Below are 21225 nucleotides of genomic sequence, written 5' to 3'. Positions count from 1 at the left end.
ACCCCGCGTGACACCCGTGCTTTAGAGCACAGGCAGGCATAGTCGTTCCCTCTCCCTAGGAGAACATGTCCTCGGGCATCCTCGAGAGGTGGCGAACGGAAAACAGAAGGTGCTCTCGAAGGAGGGTGGGACGGCTAGTGTCCGTACGCTTCGTGTATATAGCATTTCCGCTGCGGCATCTACTTAGGACCCGAAGTAACACGTTATAAGAATAAAGAGAGAGCGAGAAAATACAGGATTGCTATTTATGCACGCGATTGCGGGCCTCTAAATGCTCCGTGCCGTCTAATTCTATCATGGACGCAGCCGCGTTCGATCTGAATTCCCTTGTGGCATCAGGCGAACTGGGCGGTCTAAGGCAGAAAATATACCACGCCGCCGGGTACGGAACCAGTTTATTTATCGTGTCCGTCCGAATATCCTGTGTCGACAGCCAAGTAAGCGACCAGGTGTTGAACCAAAGGTATAAAAAAAGAATTTAAAATAAGCAGGGTAGGCCACTCGGGTTACTGTCTTTAAGACTATCACTTCACCGTCTCTTCGATTTCTACCCCCTCACCACCCCCGGTCCTCGTCCCTGCTGGTCAGGGGGAAGAGACGGCAGAGGCGGGGGTCCCGATGTCGCGGCCGACGAAGCCGCGCTCGAGGACGTCGACGAGGTCGTCGAGACGCTCGATGACGAGGTCGGTGTGGTCGTGGTCGGCGAGGTGGCGGTTGACGTCGTTGACGAGGAGGACGGTGGCGGCGCCGGCGCGGCGGCCGGCGGTCATGTCGTCGATGGAGTCGCCGACCATGATGAGGCCGGAGGCGTCGGGGGCGTCGGCGGGGTCGGCGGCGGGGTCGGGGACTCGGAGGAGGCCCCAGCGGCGGGCGATGAAGAGGATGCCGGCGGGGTCGGGCTTGGGGGGGCGGAAGTCGCGGGTGACGACGGGGGCGAAGAGGCGGCCGGGGAGGAAGCGGGCGAGCAGGTGGGCGACGGGCTGCTCGAAGTTGCGCGTGCAGATGCCCTTGGGCAGCCCGCGCGCCTCGAGGTAGGCGACGAGCGCGAGCAGCCCCGGCTGCGGCTCCTGCCGCGCCATCGCCCGCCGCTCCACCGCCCGGATCGCCGCCATCGCCGCGTCCCGCTCTCCCGCGCTCGGCAGCCCGTACACGTGCTCCAGGATGTCCACCTCCGGCCCGATCCCCAGCGCCGCGCGCATCTCCGCGAACATGTAGTTCTGCGGCCGGCTGCAGGCCTCGTCAGCGTCGGTGAGGAAAAGGAAGGACGGAGGATGTAGAAAGGGCGGTAACATTGTCTTGATGACATACATGGGCGTGCAGGTGATGGGGAATGGATATGGTGGTGGTTCTATATATATAGACATAGGTATATATATACCTAGGTACGTGCAGCACTCACCAAAGGGTCCCATCCATGTCGAACACTACGCCCTTCAGCTGGGGCAAGCCATGGTGGCCGGCGGGCGCGTCACCGAGCGGCGCGAAGCGTCGGGGGGCGGGCTGGGCCATGGCGGAGAGGAATCTGCGCGGGCCGAGAGCGGCGGGGCGGCGTTGTGCTAGTAGCGATGGAGCGCGGTGCCAGCGCATCGAGCAGGCCGCGAGCCGGGGAAGTAGTTGGCGGCAGGTAGGTTATATATAGGTATATATCGGCGAGCTAGGGAGTACGTCGATTATCGCGGTTCCGGCCACGGCGGAGAGCTGGGGAGACTTCGTCACGCGATCGGGGCTGGTGCGACACGGCAAGCGTGCCCGGATCCCATCGCCGGCTGCTGGACGGACGCCTGCGACCCTGCGCTGGGAACGAGAGGCACGAGGGTTGTGGCAGGGCTAAGCTGGCTGATCGCTGATGACCGGGGGGAGGAGAGGGGGGCGAGGAGTAGAGGGATGGCGGGACGGAGGGGCAGGCCCCGATAGAGCACTAGTGCCTCGGTGCCTGGCACCTATGCGACAGGGTCAGCTGACCCGAAGTCGGCTGATCCAGGCTAGCATATCACGCTGGCGCTTCCGCACGCATACCTATTACCGCGAACCAGGACCACGGTGCTTCTTCGCTATTTTATACCTGCCTAATAGGAAAAGATAGTTTCCTGGAGTGAGTACCAAGGATGGGAAGCAACTCAAGGGACCTACGCGATCGGGTCTCGATTCAGCCAATGGCATTACACACATCAGTCTCGGGGATCCGTATGACAGACGCATAATAGGTAGCTGCTTATTCTGATGCATCATTTGAAGAGATGCGCTTATACAGGTACATCTCAGTAGTGATCGCACGTTCGAGCCAAGCTTCCTCCTATGTACCTGCGTAAAGAGGCACAGATAGCTCTGTCGGTGGTATGTTTTAATAGGTACTAGGTACTCTCTCGTCCATATTCCTTACCTGCCTGGTAAGCCCTCGACCGCATTGTTTTTAAGTATCCTGTACTTATGCACTTATTACGTAGAGGGGCCGCATTCCCCGCCAGATCGGATTAGCGATTTGGCCGCCGACTTTCCCTCTAACACCAGCTGGCAACAATTACCTGCCGTAATCAATCATCCCCCTTGACAACCACCACATCCGCGTGGCCCTGAGCTCAGGTACCAACCGACAGAACTGGTAGAAGAGACGAAAGGACGAACCCGAAATGGCAGACGAAGACAAAGCAAAGGCCGAGAAGCTGGCGGCGGCCAAGAAGCGGGTATGACCTGATTGCGCCTCCTGACGTCTGCCAGATGGATGCTGAGCTTCAATCCCGCAGGTCGAGCAGAGGAAGAAGCAGATGGCCAAGAAAGGCGCCGGTTCCAAGCACAATAAGGAAGAAGAGGCTGCCGAGGCCAAGCCCGAGTCGACGGCCGCCAGCGCTGCCGATGAGCCTACTGCCGAAGACGCCCCAGAGCCCCCCGCGACGCCGACTGCCTCATCTCCCTCCCAGCCGTCGAAAGTGCGATCTCCTTCCTTTCGCCAGGGCGCGTCACCGTCCACCGGCTTCCCTTCGGGTCCTGACGGCGAATCGGCCCCCGATATCTACCGCAAGCAGGTCGCACGCATAGAGGATCTGGAGAAGGAGAATAAGAGGCTCGCCAAGGAGGCTTCTGATTCGGAGAAGCGGTGGCAGAGGGCCGAGGAGGAACTGGCCGACTTGCGCGAGGCTGATCAAGATGGGCCCAACGGCCAAGTCGAGCAGCTGGTATGAGCGGAACAGAGCACTTCGGTGCGCGTTAGGAACCTTCAGGACCCTACGCTAACGGGATCTACCATAGAAAGCAGAAATCGCGGCTCTCCAGCGTCAGAACTCGCAGCTCCAATCCGCGGCCGCGAAACGCCACGGATCGTCGCCGTCTGTCTCCCTATCGTCGCCTCCGGGCGAGCTCCAGGCCCAACTTGCTTCCAAGTCCGCCACTATCGAGACCATGGAGCTGGAGATATCGCGCCTCCGCGCCCAGGCCGAGCGGCAGGCTTCTGCGGGCGGCACCGACCGCGAACAGATCGCAGCCCTCGAAGAGAAGTTGGCGCGTTCCGAGCAGGCCGCGATGAAGGCCCAGCGCGAGCTCGGCGACCTGAAGCGCAACCTGGAACGCACAACCGAACGGGTAGTTAAAGAAGGCAGCGAGCGCACCAGCGCCGAGACTAAGCTCCGAAGCCTCCAGGCTGATGTAGACAAGCTAGAGGGGGAGAAGGCAGAGCTCGAGAAGAAAACGGAAGCCCTGGAGAAGAAGGTCGCCGCTCTGGGCAACCTGCACAAGGAGAACGACGCCCGGTCGCAGGCTCTGCGGAAGGAGAAGGAGCGCGCAGAGAAAGAGGCACAGGAAGCGAAATCCAAGATCGAGAAGTTGCAGGCAGAGAACGCACATCTGCGAAAGAAGGACGCGGCCGAGGGCGGTGGCGACGACGACGGGGTCGACGAGCTGGAGAACGAGGAACGGCAGCGCATGGAAAAGAAGATCCGAGACCTCGAGAGCGAGATCTACGACCTGCGCCGCGGCATCTGGCACCAGCGTCGCAAAGAGATGGAGCCCGGCGCGGAGGACGTCCTCCTGAGCCCTAGCGCGGGGCAGTTCACCAACATCGACCTCGGCGGCAGCACGTCGCCGGGGCCTCGGAAGTCGGCCCATAAAGGCGGCGGGTTCGGCGACTTCTTCACTGCATTAACGGGCGGCGCCGGCACGACGGGGCCCGACGAGAAGGGCCACCACGGTAATGACGACGGGTTCCTCGAAGACGACGACGCGGAGTTCGACGAGGACGCGTTCCGGCGGGCGCAGGAGGAGGACGGCCGCAGGCGGCTCGAGCGCATCAAGGAACTCAAGCGCAGCCTCAAGAACTGGGAGGGCTGGAGACTGGACCTCGTCGACGGGAGGCGCGGGGGCGGAGGGGTCGGCGCCGGAGAAGTGTTCGAGGTCTAAGTGCGAGGTCAGGATACGAGATGGCGAGGATGCTATTCGTCCTTGCAGGCCATGTCCCTAGTGAGCAAATGAGGTAAGGGAAGCGTAGCCGAGTTATCTACAATCGGAGTGTACGAATGGAGGAACGCATCCATTCCCGTCGAATTGGGGAAAAGGAAGTAAGTCGCGGGGAGATGGGTCGGGACGGATGAGCATGCCTACGCCAGCGTGTATGTTTTGGCGCGGACACGGGAAGCCATTTATTCACCACTATCTTCTACGACCAACATAGAACCAACCAGCTTTTGCCCTACTCACTGCTAGGTCAGGTTTACTACGACTGGAAAAATACAGCCCCCATCTGCCTTTGCGATTTCGTTCCCGTTGGTTACGAGCAAGGCTGTAGTGAGGGCTCGTAATGAGAGCCTAGGGACATCCCAGCAGAGGAGCCGTAGGAGTTGAAGCTGACTACTCAGAAATCAGGTAGCAAGGCTCGCACGGCATATTCCCTTGACGGCCAGCGTGACTTGCAGTCCCTTAACACTTAGTCAGGCGAGAGGAGACGACCGAGACACAAGAGGCGCCACATGTGGTGAGCATGGCTTGTGGCACGGTCTCACCGACGGCACGAGACCGATTTAGAACCAACGACATACTATCTAACCGAGTGGTCCCCTCGAGACGAGGATACAGGTAATTCGTTTACCACTTACTAGGTGAGCATCGCCTCAACAAGATCGCCTCGGAACTTCATGAATTATGTCTCGTATTATGGGTATTATTATACTATTGCTATATGTCCACTCCCTGCCCTAGGATGCTAGAAATTCCCAAGACGCATCGGTATCCCTTTTGTCTTGCCTTGATGGTGAACAGATACGCCGTCTATACATGCGGGAGAGAAGGGGAAGACGAAATCAGACGCTACCCAACGGGGGGAAAGAGGGGGCTCTTCGCAGCCATCTAGCCTAGTATACCTACTGATCGAACTCGCCGGCGTACAGAAGCCCCCGCGGGTTCATCTGCTCCCAGATGGCGCGTGGGTCCAGCTCTGCGGCTGCGCGGGTAGCCAGGACCGTCCCATTACTAGCGGCCAGCTCCCGGGCGGCCTCCTCCCGGGCGAGTTGGACTGGAGAGGGTAACCTAATCAGCGCAGGTCCACAAGCCGGGACAACGGAGAGCAAAGGAGGAGAAGGAGGAGCGAGAGGAGGAGAAAGGAAGTGAAAGAGAGAAAGACTCACCGTGAAGGTACACGGCCGTTCGCTTGCCGGTGAAGAGCGCGTGGGGAACGTTGGTGACGTTGTCGGAGTTGGCGTCGCCGACAGCGTAGACGCCGAGCACGTTGGTGACGAGGCCGCGGGTGGGGTCGACGGCGAGGCGGCCGCCCCAGAGCTGGACGCCGAGGGCGGGGCCGACGTCGGAGCGCTGCTCGTCGGGGAAGCTGGTGAAGAAGGCGTCGCGCTCGACGCTGGGGCCGCCGCCCACGAAGTCGATGCGGAAGCGGTCGAGCTCGGGGGCGGTGGGCAGGCTGGGGTCGGCGGGGTCGGCGCCGCCGTCGCGCAGGCGCGTGACGCTAGCGATGGTGCGGTTCTCGACGGTCGCGTTGTGCAGCGCGAGGTAGCGCTCCCAGCCGGGGAAGGAGGCGTCGGCGGCGGCGCGCTGGGCCGGGGTGTCGGTGCCGTTGACGAGCGCGACGAAGTCGGAGTTGAGCGTGGCGATCTCGCGCACCAGCCCGGCGGCCTCGCGCAGCGGCGCCAGCAGCCCCAGCGCCTGGTCGGCGTGCTCGTGCCCGTCGCACCACGGGCACCAGAAGATGCCCTTGCCCCAGTTCTCCGCGATGCCCGGCGTCGCCGGCAGCAAGTCCCGCAGCCCCGTCGCGAGCACCACCTTGCGCGCCCCGACCGCGCCCGCCGTCCCGTTCGCGAACGTCGTCAGGACCCGGAACAGCGTCTCGGCGCCGCTGCTGCCGCCGTCGCCGGGGACCGGCTCGACGCTCGTCACGGTGCCGTTGATCGCGGACACGGTGCCGTAGTGCGAGAGCTGCTGCCGCGCAGCCCAGCGGTAGTACGCGGGTGTGACGCCTGTGCGGGGACGAAGGGGAGAGGGGTCAGCGTAAGGGAGGCGAGGGAGAAGAAGGTAAGGGGAGGGAGGGGGACCGCGTACCGTCGAAGCCGATGACGTCGTGCATGTGCCGCGTGGGCCCGTTGCGGTACTCGCCCGAGTCGATGAGCAGGACGTTGCGCCGCACGCGGGCGAGGCCGCTGAGGGCGCTGAGCCCGGACGGGCCGCCCCCGATGATGACGGCGTCGTAGGTGGGCTCGTCGCGAGGCGCGACGGCGGCGGCCCCCGCGAGGCATAGCAGGGGCAGGGCGGCGGCGCCCAGGGCGAGAACGTTCTTCATGATGACGGTGTGGGATATATATATACGCCTATATGCCTGTGGTATATGTGTGTAAACCTTGGGAGTCGACGACAGCGTCCTTGGAGCCGCGACGTCGTTCTAGCTGCCCGTACTGGGACACGATATGGGGTAGGGGAGGGGGAGAGGCGCAGGTACGTGTGCTTGAACAAAGAAGACCTTGACAGAACGAGAGAGCAGCGGCCTTTATAGTAGCGGCCCGGCACGAAGCCTTTGTCTGCATGGGACCGGACGCAAAGCTGGCTTGAGCAGGATCCTGTGCTCGCCTTCCCCATCGCGACAGATGATCCTTACCGCATGCTCCTACGGTGGTAGTGTTGTAAGACAGGAACGGCTTGGCAGATCACGACATCTCGCGTCCGCTATTCTGTCGACGTCTGCTACTGACTGCGCCGTCGCAGGGTCGACCGGTGGGATCTTGTTTGCAGGTTGCTGGAAAGCAGACCGAGTCTCCCTCCTATCCGACGCCCATGAGTACTACTGCAGTGGCAATTTGCGCTCCGAGGATCCCTGCGTTGCTAGCGGCCGCGCGTAGGCCGCCCCGGATGCCACGTAAATCCGGCTATGCCTACATAGCAGCAACGCAAATCGAGATTGGCCAAGGGGGGGAAGCCGAGGCGGGCGGGTGAGTGAAACTGTCCGAGGCACGCACGAATCCGAAGGTATCGTCGAGTCCTCGGCAGAAAGACATACTTGGGGATTAGTACCTTCGACGCCGGCTCTCGACGGTGACGAGCTGAGACGAAGTCGAGAAGGTGAGGATCGTCGAGACTATCGTCGCCGGGATGGTTATCCGGTCCCGATCTATTTGCGCCCAATCTGCGTATTGGCCTACAAGGGGCCGTCATAGGTATAGTGTCCGCGGGATGGGCGGCAAGCTCCGCAGAAGACCGCCAGTCGAAGCATTGCTTTTCATCGAATATCCAGCCGTCTTGGCGGAGGCGTTCCCAGCCGTTGTGGGAACGGCAAACCGGCGCCTCATTCTAGGTACCTACCTATATCATAGCGCACAGAAGAAACCTCTCCCCCTTTCCAGAGAGATTCCTGGCCGCGGTGAGGGACAAAAAAGAAAGAGGCAGACGTGGGAACGAGTTATCACGTTGGAAAGATTGCGTAGCGGAAGACGCAAAAGAAACAGAAGAGCAATTAATTTAGGTCGAAAAATAAAAAAAACATTACCTAACACCTACCTACCTATGTATTTCGGGTTTCTCCATTCCACTCACCACGCAAGCTTTCCCCTCCCTTGACAACCCCAAGTGACCGGCAGTCCGATCCGCGCGACGGTTTTCTCGCACCCGTCGATGCCCGAGACCGTCGATTGGACGCGAAGCTGACCGCGGCCACGAGGCGCGTCGATCGCTCGAGCCGAAGGACAAACCGCGCCCGCGCCCCCCCTTGCCTCCCTCTCGCGCTCACGCCCACGCCTACTGGCATGCGTGGAGGACCCATGCCCGCACACGCATGGGCGTGACCGGGATGCCGACGTGCATTTGTCGACGTCGCTGACTTGCCTGATCGGGGCGGGCGCTCCCTTGTCGAGGGACGCCTGGGAGAGAGGGAGCCCAGAACCCACACACACGCCCACACACACGCCCACACACACCCACGATGTGCGCACGCCCACCCCCAGCTCGACCAGTGCCGGCCTCGCTAGTCCCGATGCGGACGCCCCGCGGTGGTGGCGCGCGGGAGATGAGCAAATCGATACGACTTCAATATAAATAGAGGCTTGCGATAATGCCTGCGCGCAGGTGATGGGTGGCTCGAGGCGTCGGGGCGGTAAGAGAGGAAATACGCGGATATGATACCTAGGTAAATATACCTACCTAGAAACACCTGCATACCCATATATCTAGATGTAGGTATAGGTATATGGATAGGTAGACAGATCGGTAGATCGCCCGGGTCCGATGCAGCTCTCTCTCTCTAGGCCTGTGCTCAGGCATCCGGAGTAACACGTCGTCGTGCCCGCGAAGAGGCAGAGGGAGAGAGAGACGGGCACCTCCCGCGCCACACCTACCTACCTACCTACCTACTCATACTTACTTACACACATATCTAGCATGCCGCAACTCCGTGCCAAAGCAAGCTGATACAGACCTGTCGTAACAGATACTACCCAGGAGCGGCCCAATGCCCAGGGCAAACCTGCCACGCAGCCGGGGGCCGGGGGGGCGGGTTAGGTATTTTGTCTGCATGCTACGTCGTAATGTAGGCAGGGAACACGCGGATTTATTTATACCTACTCATACAAACCACCCAGGGAGGACAAGCTCCCCGAAAGGGCCGACGACTCGGCTCGCGAGGCCCCCAAGAAGGGCAGGTAGAGGAGCCGCAGCAAATCGCAGGATCGGATTGCACAATCGCGCTCCTGGCCACAAACCTCGAGGGTAAAACCCGAAACGGGCCAACGCTACCTACGGCATAGGCAGCACCTCCATTATTATTATTATATCGTCTCGCTCCCCGGCCTCTCCCTTTTCGTCTGCCCTTTGTTCCTTTCCGTTCGCTTCGTCTTCTTCTCGTTGCCTCGGTTGCGTGTCTCAAGTCGGCGGCTTCTGCAGAGAGTCGCGGGCATCTGACGGTGATATAACCGCCAACCGCCCATGTAGTCGCCAGACCGACGGGCAGGTCACGCGTAGCAGTTGCGCCGAGTCCTGCACCGCGCACTCGCGTCTCTGGCAGAGTGCGGTAAAACCACCCGTAGGTGCACCAGACGGTCCGCGTGAGCACGCGACCTCTGGGGCAAGAGCCCACGTCGCGCGTGGGTATGGACGCGTGTCTACTGCTCAAGTAGGCGCGCATTCTCTGCGGTAGACGCTCGGGGTGCCGATGTGCGCATCGAGATATTTAATATCGGATCAATGCCGGGGACGCCCGTAGACTAGATAACCGCATGCCTCGCTCGGGTAAGAGTTTAGTAGTCGCCCCGTGGCGGGGGCCGGTTAGCTGCATTATTATGCGCCGACCTCCCGGCGCGGGGACGACATTCAAGGAAGTCAAGGCGAGACGATGTAGTTGCAACGACGACGACGACGACGGGCTGATGGTATGTTGTCTGCCGAATCAGTTGCCGGATTCATGCGGGACCTCATTACTCAGTTTCTACAGCCAGAGCAGATCAAAAACTAAGACGATACAAGCAAAAGGAGCGCCCTGAGAATAATCCAGCCGTGCTCCGGCCGCGCACCAGCGAGCCGAGAGCAGGTGTCCCGCTGCGGCCAGGTCCGTCATATACAGTTATATCTATCTATCTGGGGTGGGCCCATTCTGCTGATGCCCATGTAGTTGTCGCAAACTGCGAGTCGTCTCGTCTCTCATCTCATATCTCATTCGCGTACAGGAGATGGCCTCGTGAATTCAGGACCATATTCGGAAAGCAGAGAAAAAGAAACTCCCGACTCAGGAGACATACTCGTGTTGTCCTCCCTCCCTCAAGGCCCGGATGCGGGCAACCAGCGACAAATCTCCCGCCCGTGTCTTCCTCCACCTAACAAGGTACGAAAACGTCCTCGAGGTGAATGTATGTACGATTAAACCTCCCAACGCCGGTGTGTTTGCATGTCTGTGTAGCCCTGGTCCTATCCCCGATACAAAGACGACGAAAAAGAAATAGAAAAACAGAAAACTCCGACAACGATGCAGATACGCGGGGTGGGGTATTATCGTAAACCAGCAGCAACAAAGGCAATTTGAAAACAAGGAGAAAAAAACCGAGAGGAGGAGGAGGAGGGGGGAAGACCCGGAGGGTTGAGGGAGCCGGAGGGGAGGGTTAGTCCTATCATGCGCATCGTGGCAGCACACCCCGGCCCGCCCTTAGTCTTCGGAAGAGTCGCCACCTACGACGGGGTCGTTGGCGCCGACGAGACGGAGGCCGGCGCGGCCCTCGAGGTGCTCGCGTAGCTCCTGCATCTGCTCCATCATGGCGATCTGCTGGCGCTTCTGGGCCTCGACCTGGCTGCGCAGGTGCTGGTTCTCCATCTGTAGGCGCTTCACCTGGTCGTGCAGGTCCGTGTCGGCCTTGCGCTTCTCGCCCGTCTTCTCGCTACCGGCTGCGACTCCGACCCCGCCGGGAGAGGGAGCGGGAGCGCCGCCGTTGACAGCAACGACGGCAGGAGCCGGCGTCTCGAGAGCGCGTAGGGCGACGAACTCGTCGGGCTCGCCCTCGACCGACGGCGGGCCGCTATTGCCAGGCGTGTGGACCCGGCGGAGGTGCTCGTTGAGGTTCTCGAGGCGCGAGAAGCCCTTGCCGGTGTGGCGCTTGCAGTTCAGGTGCGGGCAGTTCAGCGGGTTCTTGGGGCCGCCGTGCTTGCCGTGGACCTCGCGCTCGTGCCGGAGGAGACCACCCGAGTACGTAAAGCCGGGCAGGTTCTCGCAGCCCTCGGCCGGGCACTTGTAGGGGCGGTCGTGCTTGTCCATATGTTTACTAGAAGAGAGGCAGTTAGACACGGTGTTGCAGCGCCGGTTGGAGAACAAGAAATCAAGCAACGAATTTGTCGGCCGACTTACCTCCACTCGCACTTTCGGCCGAACTGTTTAACCGGCTCGGTGCATCCAGGGAACGTGCAGCAGTACTTGCCGTCGAGATTCTTGGTTGCCTGGCGTTGTGGTTTGGCGATGGGTCGCATGCGCAAGGGCGACGCCGGATCAGTTTCGGCTCGGGCGGGTGGTGACAGACGTCGCTCGGGAGTCTGAGGCATGTTCATTATGCCGGAGGAGTCTGGGGAGGCAGGCAGCATAGGATTTTCGTCGGAGGGGAACCCGATAAGGTCGGGTACCACATTAGGAGAGAAGCGCCGGTCTCCATCCTCCACGAGGTCGCCATCATCAACGACCGTCGAGTACGGATCGTTACGCAGGGCCGATCGGTTCTCGAATACGACGCTCATCTTGAAGCGATAGCCGGGGAGCGTCTGGTTGTGCGGCCGGTTCGTGCCGAAGGTCTGGAGGAAGTACAGGCGGAGGCGATCGTTGAATCGGTGGCGCTGGGGAACGGTATATCGGCGGCACAGGCCGTGAGGGTCCCCCACAGGAGACGTGAAGGCGAAACCGTACTCGATGCCCTTTTTCTGAAGGGCTTCTTGGATGGCGAGGATGTGGCTGGCAACTTCGCTTTGACCTAGGATGGGGAGAGATGGAAGAAAGAAATGTCAGTGCCGGCCCAATACAATAAAAGCTGTGTACAAGAGGGAGCCGTTAGAAAGTCTGGAGAAGGATGGATAGATGGATGGATGGGCTGGAGGTAGAAGGGATTCGGGATGTCGGCGATTGGTCAGCAAGCTTGTAGCCCAGCCACAGATGGGGCTTGGTCGGCTGCCCTCGCCACAGCCCTGTGCACAACCTCCTGCACAACCTCCTGCACAAGCCCAAGATCTTGCACAAGCCTGAGAGGGGGAAGTACCTAGGTACTTAGCAGCCGTAGCGGGCAAGCGGCGGTGGGGCTTGGCGAGGCGGAAAAATTGCACAACTCAATATGAATTTCACAACTCCCTCCTCTTCTGGCCTTCTTCTGACTCCTCCCTCCTTTTTCTACTCACCTCGTACTTCGTCGGCAGCAGGCCACACTTCGACTGCGTATGTCCAGTTGCTGTGATCGTGCAAGTTGCCTGGCCTCCGCTCGAGCTGCATTTTCGGCTGGGGCACTGCCATTTTTTATATTAGCGAAAGGCCCATCGCCGTGGCAGGCCGACGTGACTCCTTTTCGCCGCGAGGCGGTGCTTCAGCGACTAGGCAGCGTCTTCCTCCCCCAGCTTCGTCACCCGGCTTCGTCCCCCCCCAACAGCTCGTGGCATGACTCACCTAGAAATTGATCACCCCCGTCCAATCGACGCTCTAGTTCCCGACCTGCCGGATTGACATTCTGCTGAGCTATCCCTGGCGATGTCTGCTGTATCTGCGCCTGCTCGGGATACGCATACGGAAATAGCGCCTGTTGCACGCCCTGTAGTGCCAGCTCTGGCCCTCCAGGCATCGCTGTCGGCATCGTGAACGCCTCTGCCTCGTCCCAGAGCATGTCGCCGTTGCCCTGGCCAAAGTACCACCCCTCAGCTGCTGAGCTGACGAAGCCGTCCTGTGCCATCTCGGCCCCTGCTGCCTGCTCTTCCTGGGGTGCTATCTTCCAATCGAAGTAGTCGTCCTCCATCGCCGTCCAAAGAGATTGGCTATCGGCCATGACCCCGATGGAGACTGCGAGTCACCAACGCTCCTTTCGGCCAGATAGGACCAGGTGACGTTGGACGAACCGCCGAAGTAGGCAATACGAGGCGCGGGCGTTGCCCTGACTGTCTGACTTATAGATCCAGTGTTGCCTCTTTGAAAGTGCGACGCTCTGCTAGAGCCAGGTGATAAAAATAGCTAAAGATATGCGTCTAACGTTCAAGAGCTTGACTTCCTCGTCGGTGTAATTGTGTAGCGGCTGTATATCTACAAGTGTACAGACGATGCAACATCTTTGACTCGGTCGAGGGTGTTTTGAGTCTTCAGAGGAAGTTGTCTGATGCCTTAATAACTATTCCGGCACGATCAAAGATCTAAACATCGAGAACGGGCCCGGGGCAGCGACGCAATACGCCAGCCGCGCCTAGCATCAAGGCCACCAATTCCATGGCCATCGGGTGCCTAGTCTTATTAACCACTCTTCTCTCGAAAGAACGAGCGCAGCTCTCTCGAGTCCGTAGGCAGAATCAAGAGTCGAGTGCAGATATTCTAGAACAATCAGGATTGGGCCCTAGATATCTTCTAGGAACCACCTCTCACAAAGCCATGCCTAAGAGCTAGGACTCAAGACCTCATGGCGCACCTAAAAGGCTGCTCTGATAACACTCATATTAGGTCATTCGTGCATTCTCTTCTAAGGGGTGCTGGAGATAGCGTCTTTTATAGGTCCCGGGTCCATTCCTCTGACAACACAACTCATTTCCAAGTTACATATCCCGAGCGGCGATGCTGGGAACGCAGGGAGAGCGCGGAAGATAATATCGCACCCCTCTCTACTTGGCTGTAATGTGACCATGCAACTGGGGGATATGCTGGATACAGGTTGAGTCATGCATGCTTAGGATTGATCCTACGAGTTTCTTAAGCATTTGCCTCCATGGGCTCCGGAGTAAATGTAGTTACTCATCCCCTCCCAGCGGGGGCAGCCTACAAGACTGACGGGCCTGGATGTTTAACCGTCAGCCACACACGGATAGGCAGACAACTTAGGACACTGGACGGTCCAGAGGTCTTCCACATAGCCGATGGCTTTGTTATATGCAGGAACGGAAAGAGGGATAACATGCTTATCTCTGTATTTCAACCAAGTTGATCGCATCGACTCTAGGCAGCCAGACGTAAGCAGCCTATGACTGAGTGCTCTCCCTCACTCCCAACTATGCCACGTATTTCGTTAAAAAATATAAATCTAGTGGATAATGGGCGAGCAAGCCAAACGTAAACACCAGGATCAGGGGTCAAAGAAGACGTACCAGGAGGGATACAATAGAAGTGTGCGAATCGTTTCTTCAAATATCGCATTGTTCGCCTGCAGCACATAAGGGACTTCAATACCACTACTCACAGACGCCAGGCTACTTTCAAAATCTATCCATTCTTGGAATAGCAGAGCAACGGAACTCGCAGCAAATTTGAGAACATGGCACTTGACGAGATACTAGAACTAGTCCTTCTCCTGGTCAAGTTTCTGGCTACTTGGTCTTTGATGATGACCGTCTTTGCTCTCGCCTTCTTCTGGTGTCAGATTCTGGAGTGTACCATTGAACTCCTAAAAGTTCTTTTCGTTATTGGGATTTGTTGTCTGTTGATGGTAAATCCCTTGTTGCTGGTCATCGCCATAGCGCTCTACGTTAGTAGACACTATTGCTGCTGGATGTTCACTTTCTCAAGGCTTCGCTTTATTGATGAGCGTACCGCACCAAAGGCTTGTTAGTAAGTAACTCATTCGTTTAGTCGAAGTGGCAGTAATACTACAATTCCTTAGATATTACTTCAGTAGCACAGAAGCTGCTCCCCAAGACCATCTAATGTTACCCATATAACTATTCCCTACTATTATGTACGAAACCATCTCGCTGGCTGACGTGACTCCTCAAACCCAAACCAGATACCTACATAAACAAAGACCCCAGGCTTAAAGGAATTTATGTCTACCAACAAGGAACAATGTTCCTGTTAGCTGTCGCCATAATAGCATTGTCCTTCAGCATCGAGTTCTTTGTCTCCTTGTCGAGACAAAAGAGCGGCTGCAGGACGCTCTCACAGGACTAGAACGGACGCTATAATAACTCGGGTGGGAGGCCATTTTGTGGCAAGGTCTATGAGGAACCATCACTGGCAAATTCCAGACTACATACACATTGGCATTATCGTAACCATCACAGCAAAGCCAGCCTAGCGGAACCATCCCTGTGGGTTATACACGCCGTTGCAACTAATACTTGCCATGGCGTCTTCCGTTTCGCTAGCTGCTGCTAAAGCGTACGCATCCGTGGCGGCGGTATTTTCGAGGTACACAGAGCACCTAAGCTCGCTGGGCAGCAACCCTACACTAACCGCTATTATTGCCACCATCGCGAACTCGACCACGATCTGCGTCGGGCTCTGGCTGTGGTTTAAATACTACCGGCCCCGGGCGGGCACCACCGACCGCGCCGGCGGCTCTCCCACCACCGCCAGCACCGCAACGGACGTAGTCTCGGTGACCTCGCGGACAACCTTCGGCAGCGAAGGGGTGACGACGACGACGACGACGTCGCTGACGTGCGGCGACGACACGAGCGAGTCGTCGACCACGACGTGGACGCAGCCGGGGGGGCTCCTCGCGAACGACAGCGCCTGCCTGGGCTTGCTGCAGGCCGTCCAGGGCCGGGTCGGCGACTTCTCGCGTGCCATGATGTTCACCGACATGATCCTCAGGTCCTGCACCGACCTGCAGATCGCCGCGCTCATGACCGACCCCGAGGCGCTGGCCCGCGCGCTCTACTACGCCGAGAGGCACGTCGAGAGGCAGCAACGATCTCAGTGAGTATTATTGAGCGCGATTTCCGAGCCGGCGTCGGCGTTTCCTGGTATCAGTACGCGCAGAGGGTTTCCTATCGAAGGCAGTTGGTTAGTTCTATTCTGGTTGTGGATTCTGCCAGGCTTAAGAGGAGCGGGTAAATGATCTAGGGGGACGTCTGGAAAGACATTTACGATCGTAGTTCGCTCAGTAGGTCGTGGTTTTCGGGGTTCGCCGAAACGGTAAGTCATGGACAACGTGATGAAGGTAAGTGGTTCACTACAACGACCTCTCGATGTGACACGAATAAATTAAATACTCTACACCTCCCTTTTGCAATGTCCCTCTACCTATGTTGAGAATCGTGACAGTGTTGCCATATACGGTTGTAGTTAACAATTTACGTAACTGCATTTGCTTGATTTGCGTCTCTCCATTGCCGCAATACCTAACCATCCAAGACTATCAGGCCAGATTGAAGATAAAAACTACGCCACGAATCGAAACAACCATAGGAGACGCTTTTCTAGGGAGAACAAATGTGCTAGATAGAAGTGAAGATTTCGGGTAGAGTTCTAACAAACTCGTCTGGGAACTTGATCGAATTCCGGTAGTAAGTAGATCTGTGAGGTAAGCAACGGAATAAAGGCCCAGCGACCACGAGACTCGCTTGCTACCCGCAGCTGAGGGTTGACAGAATAGAGATGCCGCCGAGATAGGTTTCTAGAGATATGCATCTGGAGCTCTCGGTCCGAGTTGAAGTGTACACGGGGCAAGTGTACACTAAAGTTCAGCTTGAGATCACCACATATCCACACAGACTGACCCCGAAGAGCCCGTGTTCTTCATCACACACAGCTTTTGCGAGCAGCTAGTGCCCATCAGCTCAGCAACGAAGGCGCGATTTTCCCACACTCGCAGCTGTGTAACGAATAGGGCATCGAGGCCATACCGTCCGCCATAATAGCGCGCTCCAGGAATATAGCGGCAACGACTAAAGGGATTATCTTCCTCGGCGTGCCCCATAATGGCAGCGAGATTCCCTTTGCCGTATCGTGCTTGGTCTGGCCGACTGTTCCTTTCGTGGCTCGTTGGCAGAGATTCTTCAGGGTACCTGATATACCTCGATTCAGAGTTCTAGGACACCGATGTGACCCCGTGACAGGTCGTAGAGATTCAGCGATATGCTTGGGACACCGTCTGAAAGGAGCCGGGAAACGGAGAGACGCCCGTCTTGAGATACGGTAGAATACGGATATCTCTCTTCTCTCTCTCTCTCTCTCTCTCTCTGCCTCCGATTGAAGTGAATCCCTATAATAGAGGCACAGAGCTAGGTAAAGTAGCTCAACTGTCTATCTCCCCCGTCTGTGGCTCTTAGCTCCGCCACGGTAGATTGATTGCTCGATCTCCGCGCTGGCCTGCGCTTGAACACATTCTAGCCCCTTTGACGCCAACTTTGAGACATTACCAATGGCCATCGGGTAGACGTAAAGTCGCGCACTGTCGCTCGCCACCAGAGGGTAAATCCCACCCTCCAGTGATTCGCGTCTGTCTCCGTAGCCGCGTCCCCCCATCCCTGGGTCTTATCGTACACGGGGCGCGAAAGATTAGTCGTCGTTTGTAGTCAAGGACCGTTTTCCTTCTTTTCAGGACGTTGATAACGGATTCACCGCTATTTAGACGCCGTCGGGTACCGTAAGGGTGGCGACAACCCAGGGGACTGCCCGGTGGCGGGTAGCCGACCGGATCGCCGGAAGCCCTGACGGGGGGCGATGCCACCCACGTGTGGCTTGATATCTCCCGAGTAGCCCTGACGGGAATAGATGGCGCCATATCGTACACATTACCTTATCGCGAAGTCATACACCTGCCGTAATAACCGGTAATATTAGTAAAGATAGGTAATGCCTGTCCGTGTTTAGCGAAGCCTCGAAGTAACGCTGTCTGTTCACGATATATGACGCGAGAGCAGCAAGGGACGGCCCAGGCAGTCCTGTTTCCTCCGTAATGGAGGCTGCCCTGGCTGGGGGGCGAGGACCTCACCCGCGCGAGACAGGTCCATAGAGTATGGATAGAGAGAGGCCTAGGACCGGGATATTATCGGGGAAGCTAGATCCCGCCAAGACGACAGCAGTAGTAATTAAGACTGATTGCAATAGCAGGCCTCGGGTGCTTAGAAATATCCTCATAACCCAGACGGAGGGGAGTTCGGCGGGTAGAACTTCCAGATAGAGGTAGGCGGCGATAAGTCGAGGCAAAGCTCTGTTTATTATGACAGCTTAATATTCATCCCTCATCGCATCAACTCCTCATTGGACGATATAGTCAAGGATAACCAAACAGCTTCGTGTTAGTTATAGCTTCTTATCTAGTCTTATCTTGCCCTGAGCCTGATGTTACTTATCTCATCTCGTTGCCAAGCCGGAGACTGAGCGAGCCCCTGCTGCAGTATCGGCCTATCCCACCATGGGATCGCCCGCATGCACGCCTACAAGGCGTGCCAAAGCGGATACCTCGTCGGCAAAGAGCCGAAATAGAGAGCCGACGTCGAGGGTCGACATCCTTCACCCAGCGAGCTGGTGAACGCGAAAAAAGACCGGCGTAGCTCCGGTATAGTGCGGTTATTTGGGCTAGGTGGGACGACACCATCGAGTATCGTCGAAAGCCAAGCAATGGGATGGACTACGCGGCCGAAGAAATCGTATCGTAGGCACGCTGCCTCGCTGGGAGCGATTGCGTGCGCAACGACCCATCACCTATGACCGGAGAGGGGGAGAGGGAGAAGAGGGGCGAGGAGAAGCAGGAGGAGAGGAGGGCGGTTAGAGGACGGGTATAAGTTCTCCATGGATCCCACCAGGAGATGATCAACAGACCCCTCTGTCCGTACAGGTTCGATCCAGCAAATCGTTGCGCAATACCCCCCACGCGAACCATGACTCCCCGACTGGAAACGGCGGTAGCTGTGCTGCTGGCTGCCTCTGTCAGCGCCAGCGCACTGCCAGCTCTCGGGTTCGAGAGACAGTCGATGCTGTCCAAGTTCGTCGCGCGCAGCGGACTCTACAAGAACTCTTCGGCGGAAATCTGCTCGACGTGTTCGCTCTACGAGCCGGCGGAGACTGTAAGCGCACCCAAGTCCAACGTCTGGGCGCAGATATCTGCCGAGGACAACACGGCCGTCTGGAACTTCTTGCACGACCCGGCTACTGGTCTGAACTTGACCGATCCGGAAACGGCTGGGATTAACGACAACTACGTCTGGTTCATCGATACCGTGCCGGTGAACAAGACCGATGTCCTCCCCTACATCGACGGGTCAGGGCCAGCGCCGAGCTCTTATGCGCGAGTCATCATCTTCGAAGGTGGCAAGCTGGAGCCTGTGTCCCAGGAGTACATGGTCGGGCCCTTGCCCGTGTCCAGCCAGACCACCATCCAGAAACTCGACTATCTCTACAATGGCGGAAAGGGGGGCACCGTGCCGTTCAACGCTAGGTACTTCGACTCGAAACGGAGTAAAGCCTCGGACCCCTTGCTCGCCTCGGTGATGTCCAGCATCACCGACATCACTACCGCTCTGCTAGGGGGTGTCTTCCTGGGATCCGACCACCCGAACTCTACCCTGACTGATACTGGCACGAATCCCACTTCATTCGACGGTAGCCAGGCGTTCCAGATCGCCATGTTCAGGCGGCCCGGGCCGGCTACCTTTCTGCAGCCGCTGGACTTCTTCGTCTTGCTCGACATCACCGGCACTGACGCCTCGCTATACAAGCTCAAGGGCCTGGTGACGAACACGCGGTTCTTTCCGACGGTCGCCGACCTCCGCGCCGCCTTCGAGGCCGGCGAGCTGACCGAGGAGTTCTACCAGCCGGACAACTACGACTGGGCCCTGGTGAACCTCGACCCCGAGATGGGCGTGCGCGACCTCGAGGACAAGTTCGCGCCGCAGAGCGTCGAGCTCGGCGGCAAGCGCTACAAGCTCGACGGCGAGCAGAAGTACGTCGAGTACATGGGCTGGTCGTTCTACGTCGCGCACACGAGCACCCTCGGCGTCATGCTCTTCGACATCCGCTTCAAGGGCGAGCGCATCCTGTACGAGCTCTCGATGCAGGAGGCGGCGGCGCAGTACGGCGGCTTCCAGCCCAAGTCTGCCACGACGGTGTACCACGACACGTACTACCAGCTCGGCGCCCAGCTGTTCCCGCTCGTCGAGGGCTTCGACTGCCCCTTCGGCTCGACGTTCTGGGACGTCCCCATCCACTCGGGCAACGGGACGACGGTGAACCCCAACGCCATCTGCCTCTTCGAGTCCGACGCCGGCTACCCGCTCTCGCGCCACCGCGCCGGCGGCGGCTCCAGCGCCTACGGCTTCCAGAACCTCGGCGTCGTCAAGGCCTCGCTGCTGACGGTGCGCTCGATCGCGACGGTGGGCAACTACGACTACCTGTTCGACTACGCGTTCCACGTCGACGGGTCGCTCGAGATCACGGTGCGCGCGTCCGGCTACCTGCAGTCGTCCTTCTACTACCGGGACCAGGGCAAGTGGGGGCCGCGCATCCAGGAGGCGACGCAGGGGTCGCTGCACGACCACGTGCTGACGTGGAAGGCCGACTTCGACATCATCGACACGGCCAACAGCCTGCAGATAACGGAGCTGCGCGCGGTCAACACGACGCAGCCGTGGTGGCCGGAGCTCGGCACCTTCGAGCAGATCGAGCTGAACGCGTACAACGTCGAGACGGAGCGCGAGCTGTCGTGGGCGGAGAACGGGCAGGCGGCGTACTGCGTCAACCACGCGCGCGAGACGAACCGCTGGGGCGTGCCGCGCGGGTACCGCATCATACCGGGCAAGTCGCCGATCCGGCTGAGCACGCTGGCGTCGCCCTTCTCGCGGCGCAACTCGGCCTTCACGCACGCGCACCTGGGCGTGACGCGCCAGCACGACGCCGAGGTGTGGGCCAACAGCGTGCAGAACCTGAACCTGCCGTGGGCGCCGCAGCACGACTTCACACAGTTCTACGACGGCGAGGGCGTCGAGGACGCGGACCTGGTCATCTGGCTCAACCTCGGCATGCACCACTTCACCCGCAGCGAGGACATCCCCGTCACCCTCTACTCCGAGGCCGTCAGCAGTGTCATGTTCGCGCCCCAGAACTTCTTCGACCGCGCCCAGGACGGCGACATCCGCAACCGTCGCTGGTACGAGACCACCGACGACGACGCCACCACCCTCGCCAGCAACACCTTCGGCATCGACCTGCCGCAGTGCCGCGTCGAGCTGAAGGAGCCCGTCATTGCGCAGATCCTATAATAATTCTACTGTGAATGTTCGCCGCGACCGGGGGAGTGGAAGAAAGTGAGGAAGAGGAGGAGAGAGTAGGAAAGGGTAGCACGACGACGAGTAGATGAGTGAAATGAATGAACGAGATACCTAGATGAAAAA

At 58.6% G+C, this 21225-nt stretch overlaps 6 protein-coding genes across 6 annotated transcripts; 3 read left to right on the top strand and 3 right to left on the bottom strand.

Moving 5' to 3' along the window:
- Positions 1–584: 584 nt before the first annotated feature.
- GGS23DRAFT_600919 (HAD-like protein) lies at positions 585–1509 on the bottom strand (the record flags this gene model as incomplete). Its single annotated transcript, XM_051519142.1, has 2 exons — positions 585–1227; positions 1400–1509. 2 exons carry the CDS (start codon positions 1507–1509, stop codon positions 585–587), a joined length of 753 nt encoding a protein of 250 aa, XP_051367605.1.
- Positions 1510–2383: 874 nt separating this feature from the next.
- GGS23DRAFT_588016 (uncharacterized protein) lies at positions 2384–5014 on the top strand. The gene is made up of 3 exons (XM_051517525.1): positions 2384–2681; positions 2742–3170; positions 3244–5014. The coding sequence occupies exons 1-3, from the start codon at positions 2628–2630 to the stop codon at positions 4384–4386; spliced, it is 1626 nt and encodes a 541-aa protein (XP_051367604.1). The 5' UTR covers positions 2384–2627; the 3' UTR covers positions 4387–5014.
- Positions 5015–5337: 323 nt separating this feature from the next.
- On the bottom strand, positions 5338–6916 carry GGS23DRAFT_385543 (FAD/NAD(P)-binding domain-containing protein). Its single transcript, XM_051513476.1, has 3 exons — positions 6529–6916; positions 5607–6446; positions 5338–5494 (listed from the first exon to the last, which is right to left on the bottom strand). The coding sequence occupies exons 1-3, from the start codon at positions 6764–6766 to the stop codon at positions 5343–5345; spliced, it is 1230 nt and encodes a 409-aa protein (XP_051367603.1). The 5' UTR covers positions 6767–6916; the 3' UTR covers positions 5338–5342.
- A 3359-nt stretch (positions 6917–10275) lies between these two features.
- On the bottom strand, positions 10276–11928 carry GGS23DRAFT_385493 (uncharacterized protein). Its single transcript, XM_051513475.1, has 2 exons — positions 11297–11928; positions 10276–11213 (listed from the first exon to the last, which is right to left on the bottom strand). The coding sequence occupies exons 1-2, from the start codon at positions 11674–11676 to the stop codon at positions 10604–10606; spliced, it is 990 nt and encodes a 329-aa protein (XP_051367602.1). The 5' UTR covers positions 11677–11928; the 3' UTR covers positions 10276–10603.
- A 3302-nt stretch (positions 11929–15230) lies between these two features.
- GGS23DRAFT_600915 (uncharacterized protein) lies at positions 15231–15812 on the top strand (the record flags this gene model as incomplete). Its single annotated transcript, XM_051519141.1, has 1 exon — positions 15231–15812. The coding sequence occupies one exon, from the start codon at positions 15231–15233 to the stop codon at positions 15810–15812; it is 582 nt and encodes a 193-aa protein (XP_051367601.1).
- Positions 15813–18717: 2905 nt separating this feature from the next.
- GGS23DRAFT_607884 (amine oxidase catalytic domain-containing protein) lies at positions 18718–21093 on the top strand (the record flags this gene model as incomplete). The annotated part of the gene is made up of 1 exon (XM_051520116.1): positions 18718–21093. One exon carries the CDS (start codon positions 18718–18720, stop codon positions 21091–21093), a length of 2376 nt encoding a protein of 791 aa, XP_051367600.1.
- Positions 21094–21225: the final 132 nt, after the last annotated feature.

The sequence above is a fragment of the Durotheca rogersii genome (assembly GCF_024521655.1).
Source record: "Durotheca rogersii strain YMJ 92031201 chromosome Unknown GGS23scaffold_40, whole genome shotgun sequence".
Taxonomy (NCBI): Eukaryota; Fungi; Ascomycota; class Sordariomycetes; order Xylariales; family Xylariaceae; genus Durotheca; species Durotheca rogersii.
The sequence above is the reverse complement of the archived record's forward strand: the minus strand, read 5'-3'. Positions and strand labels throughout refer to the sequence as shown.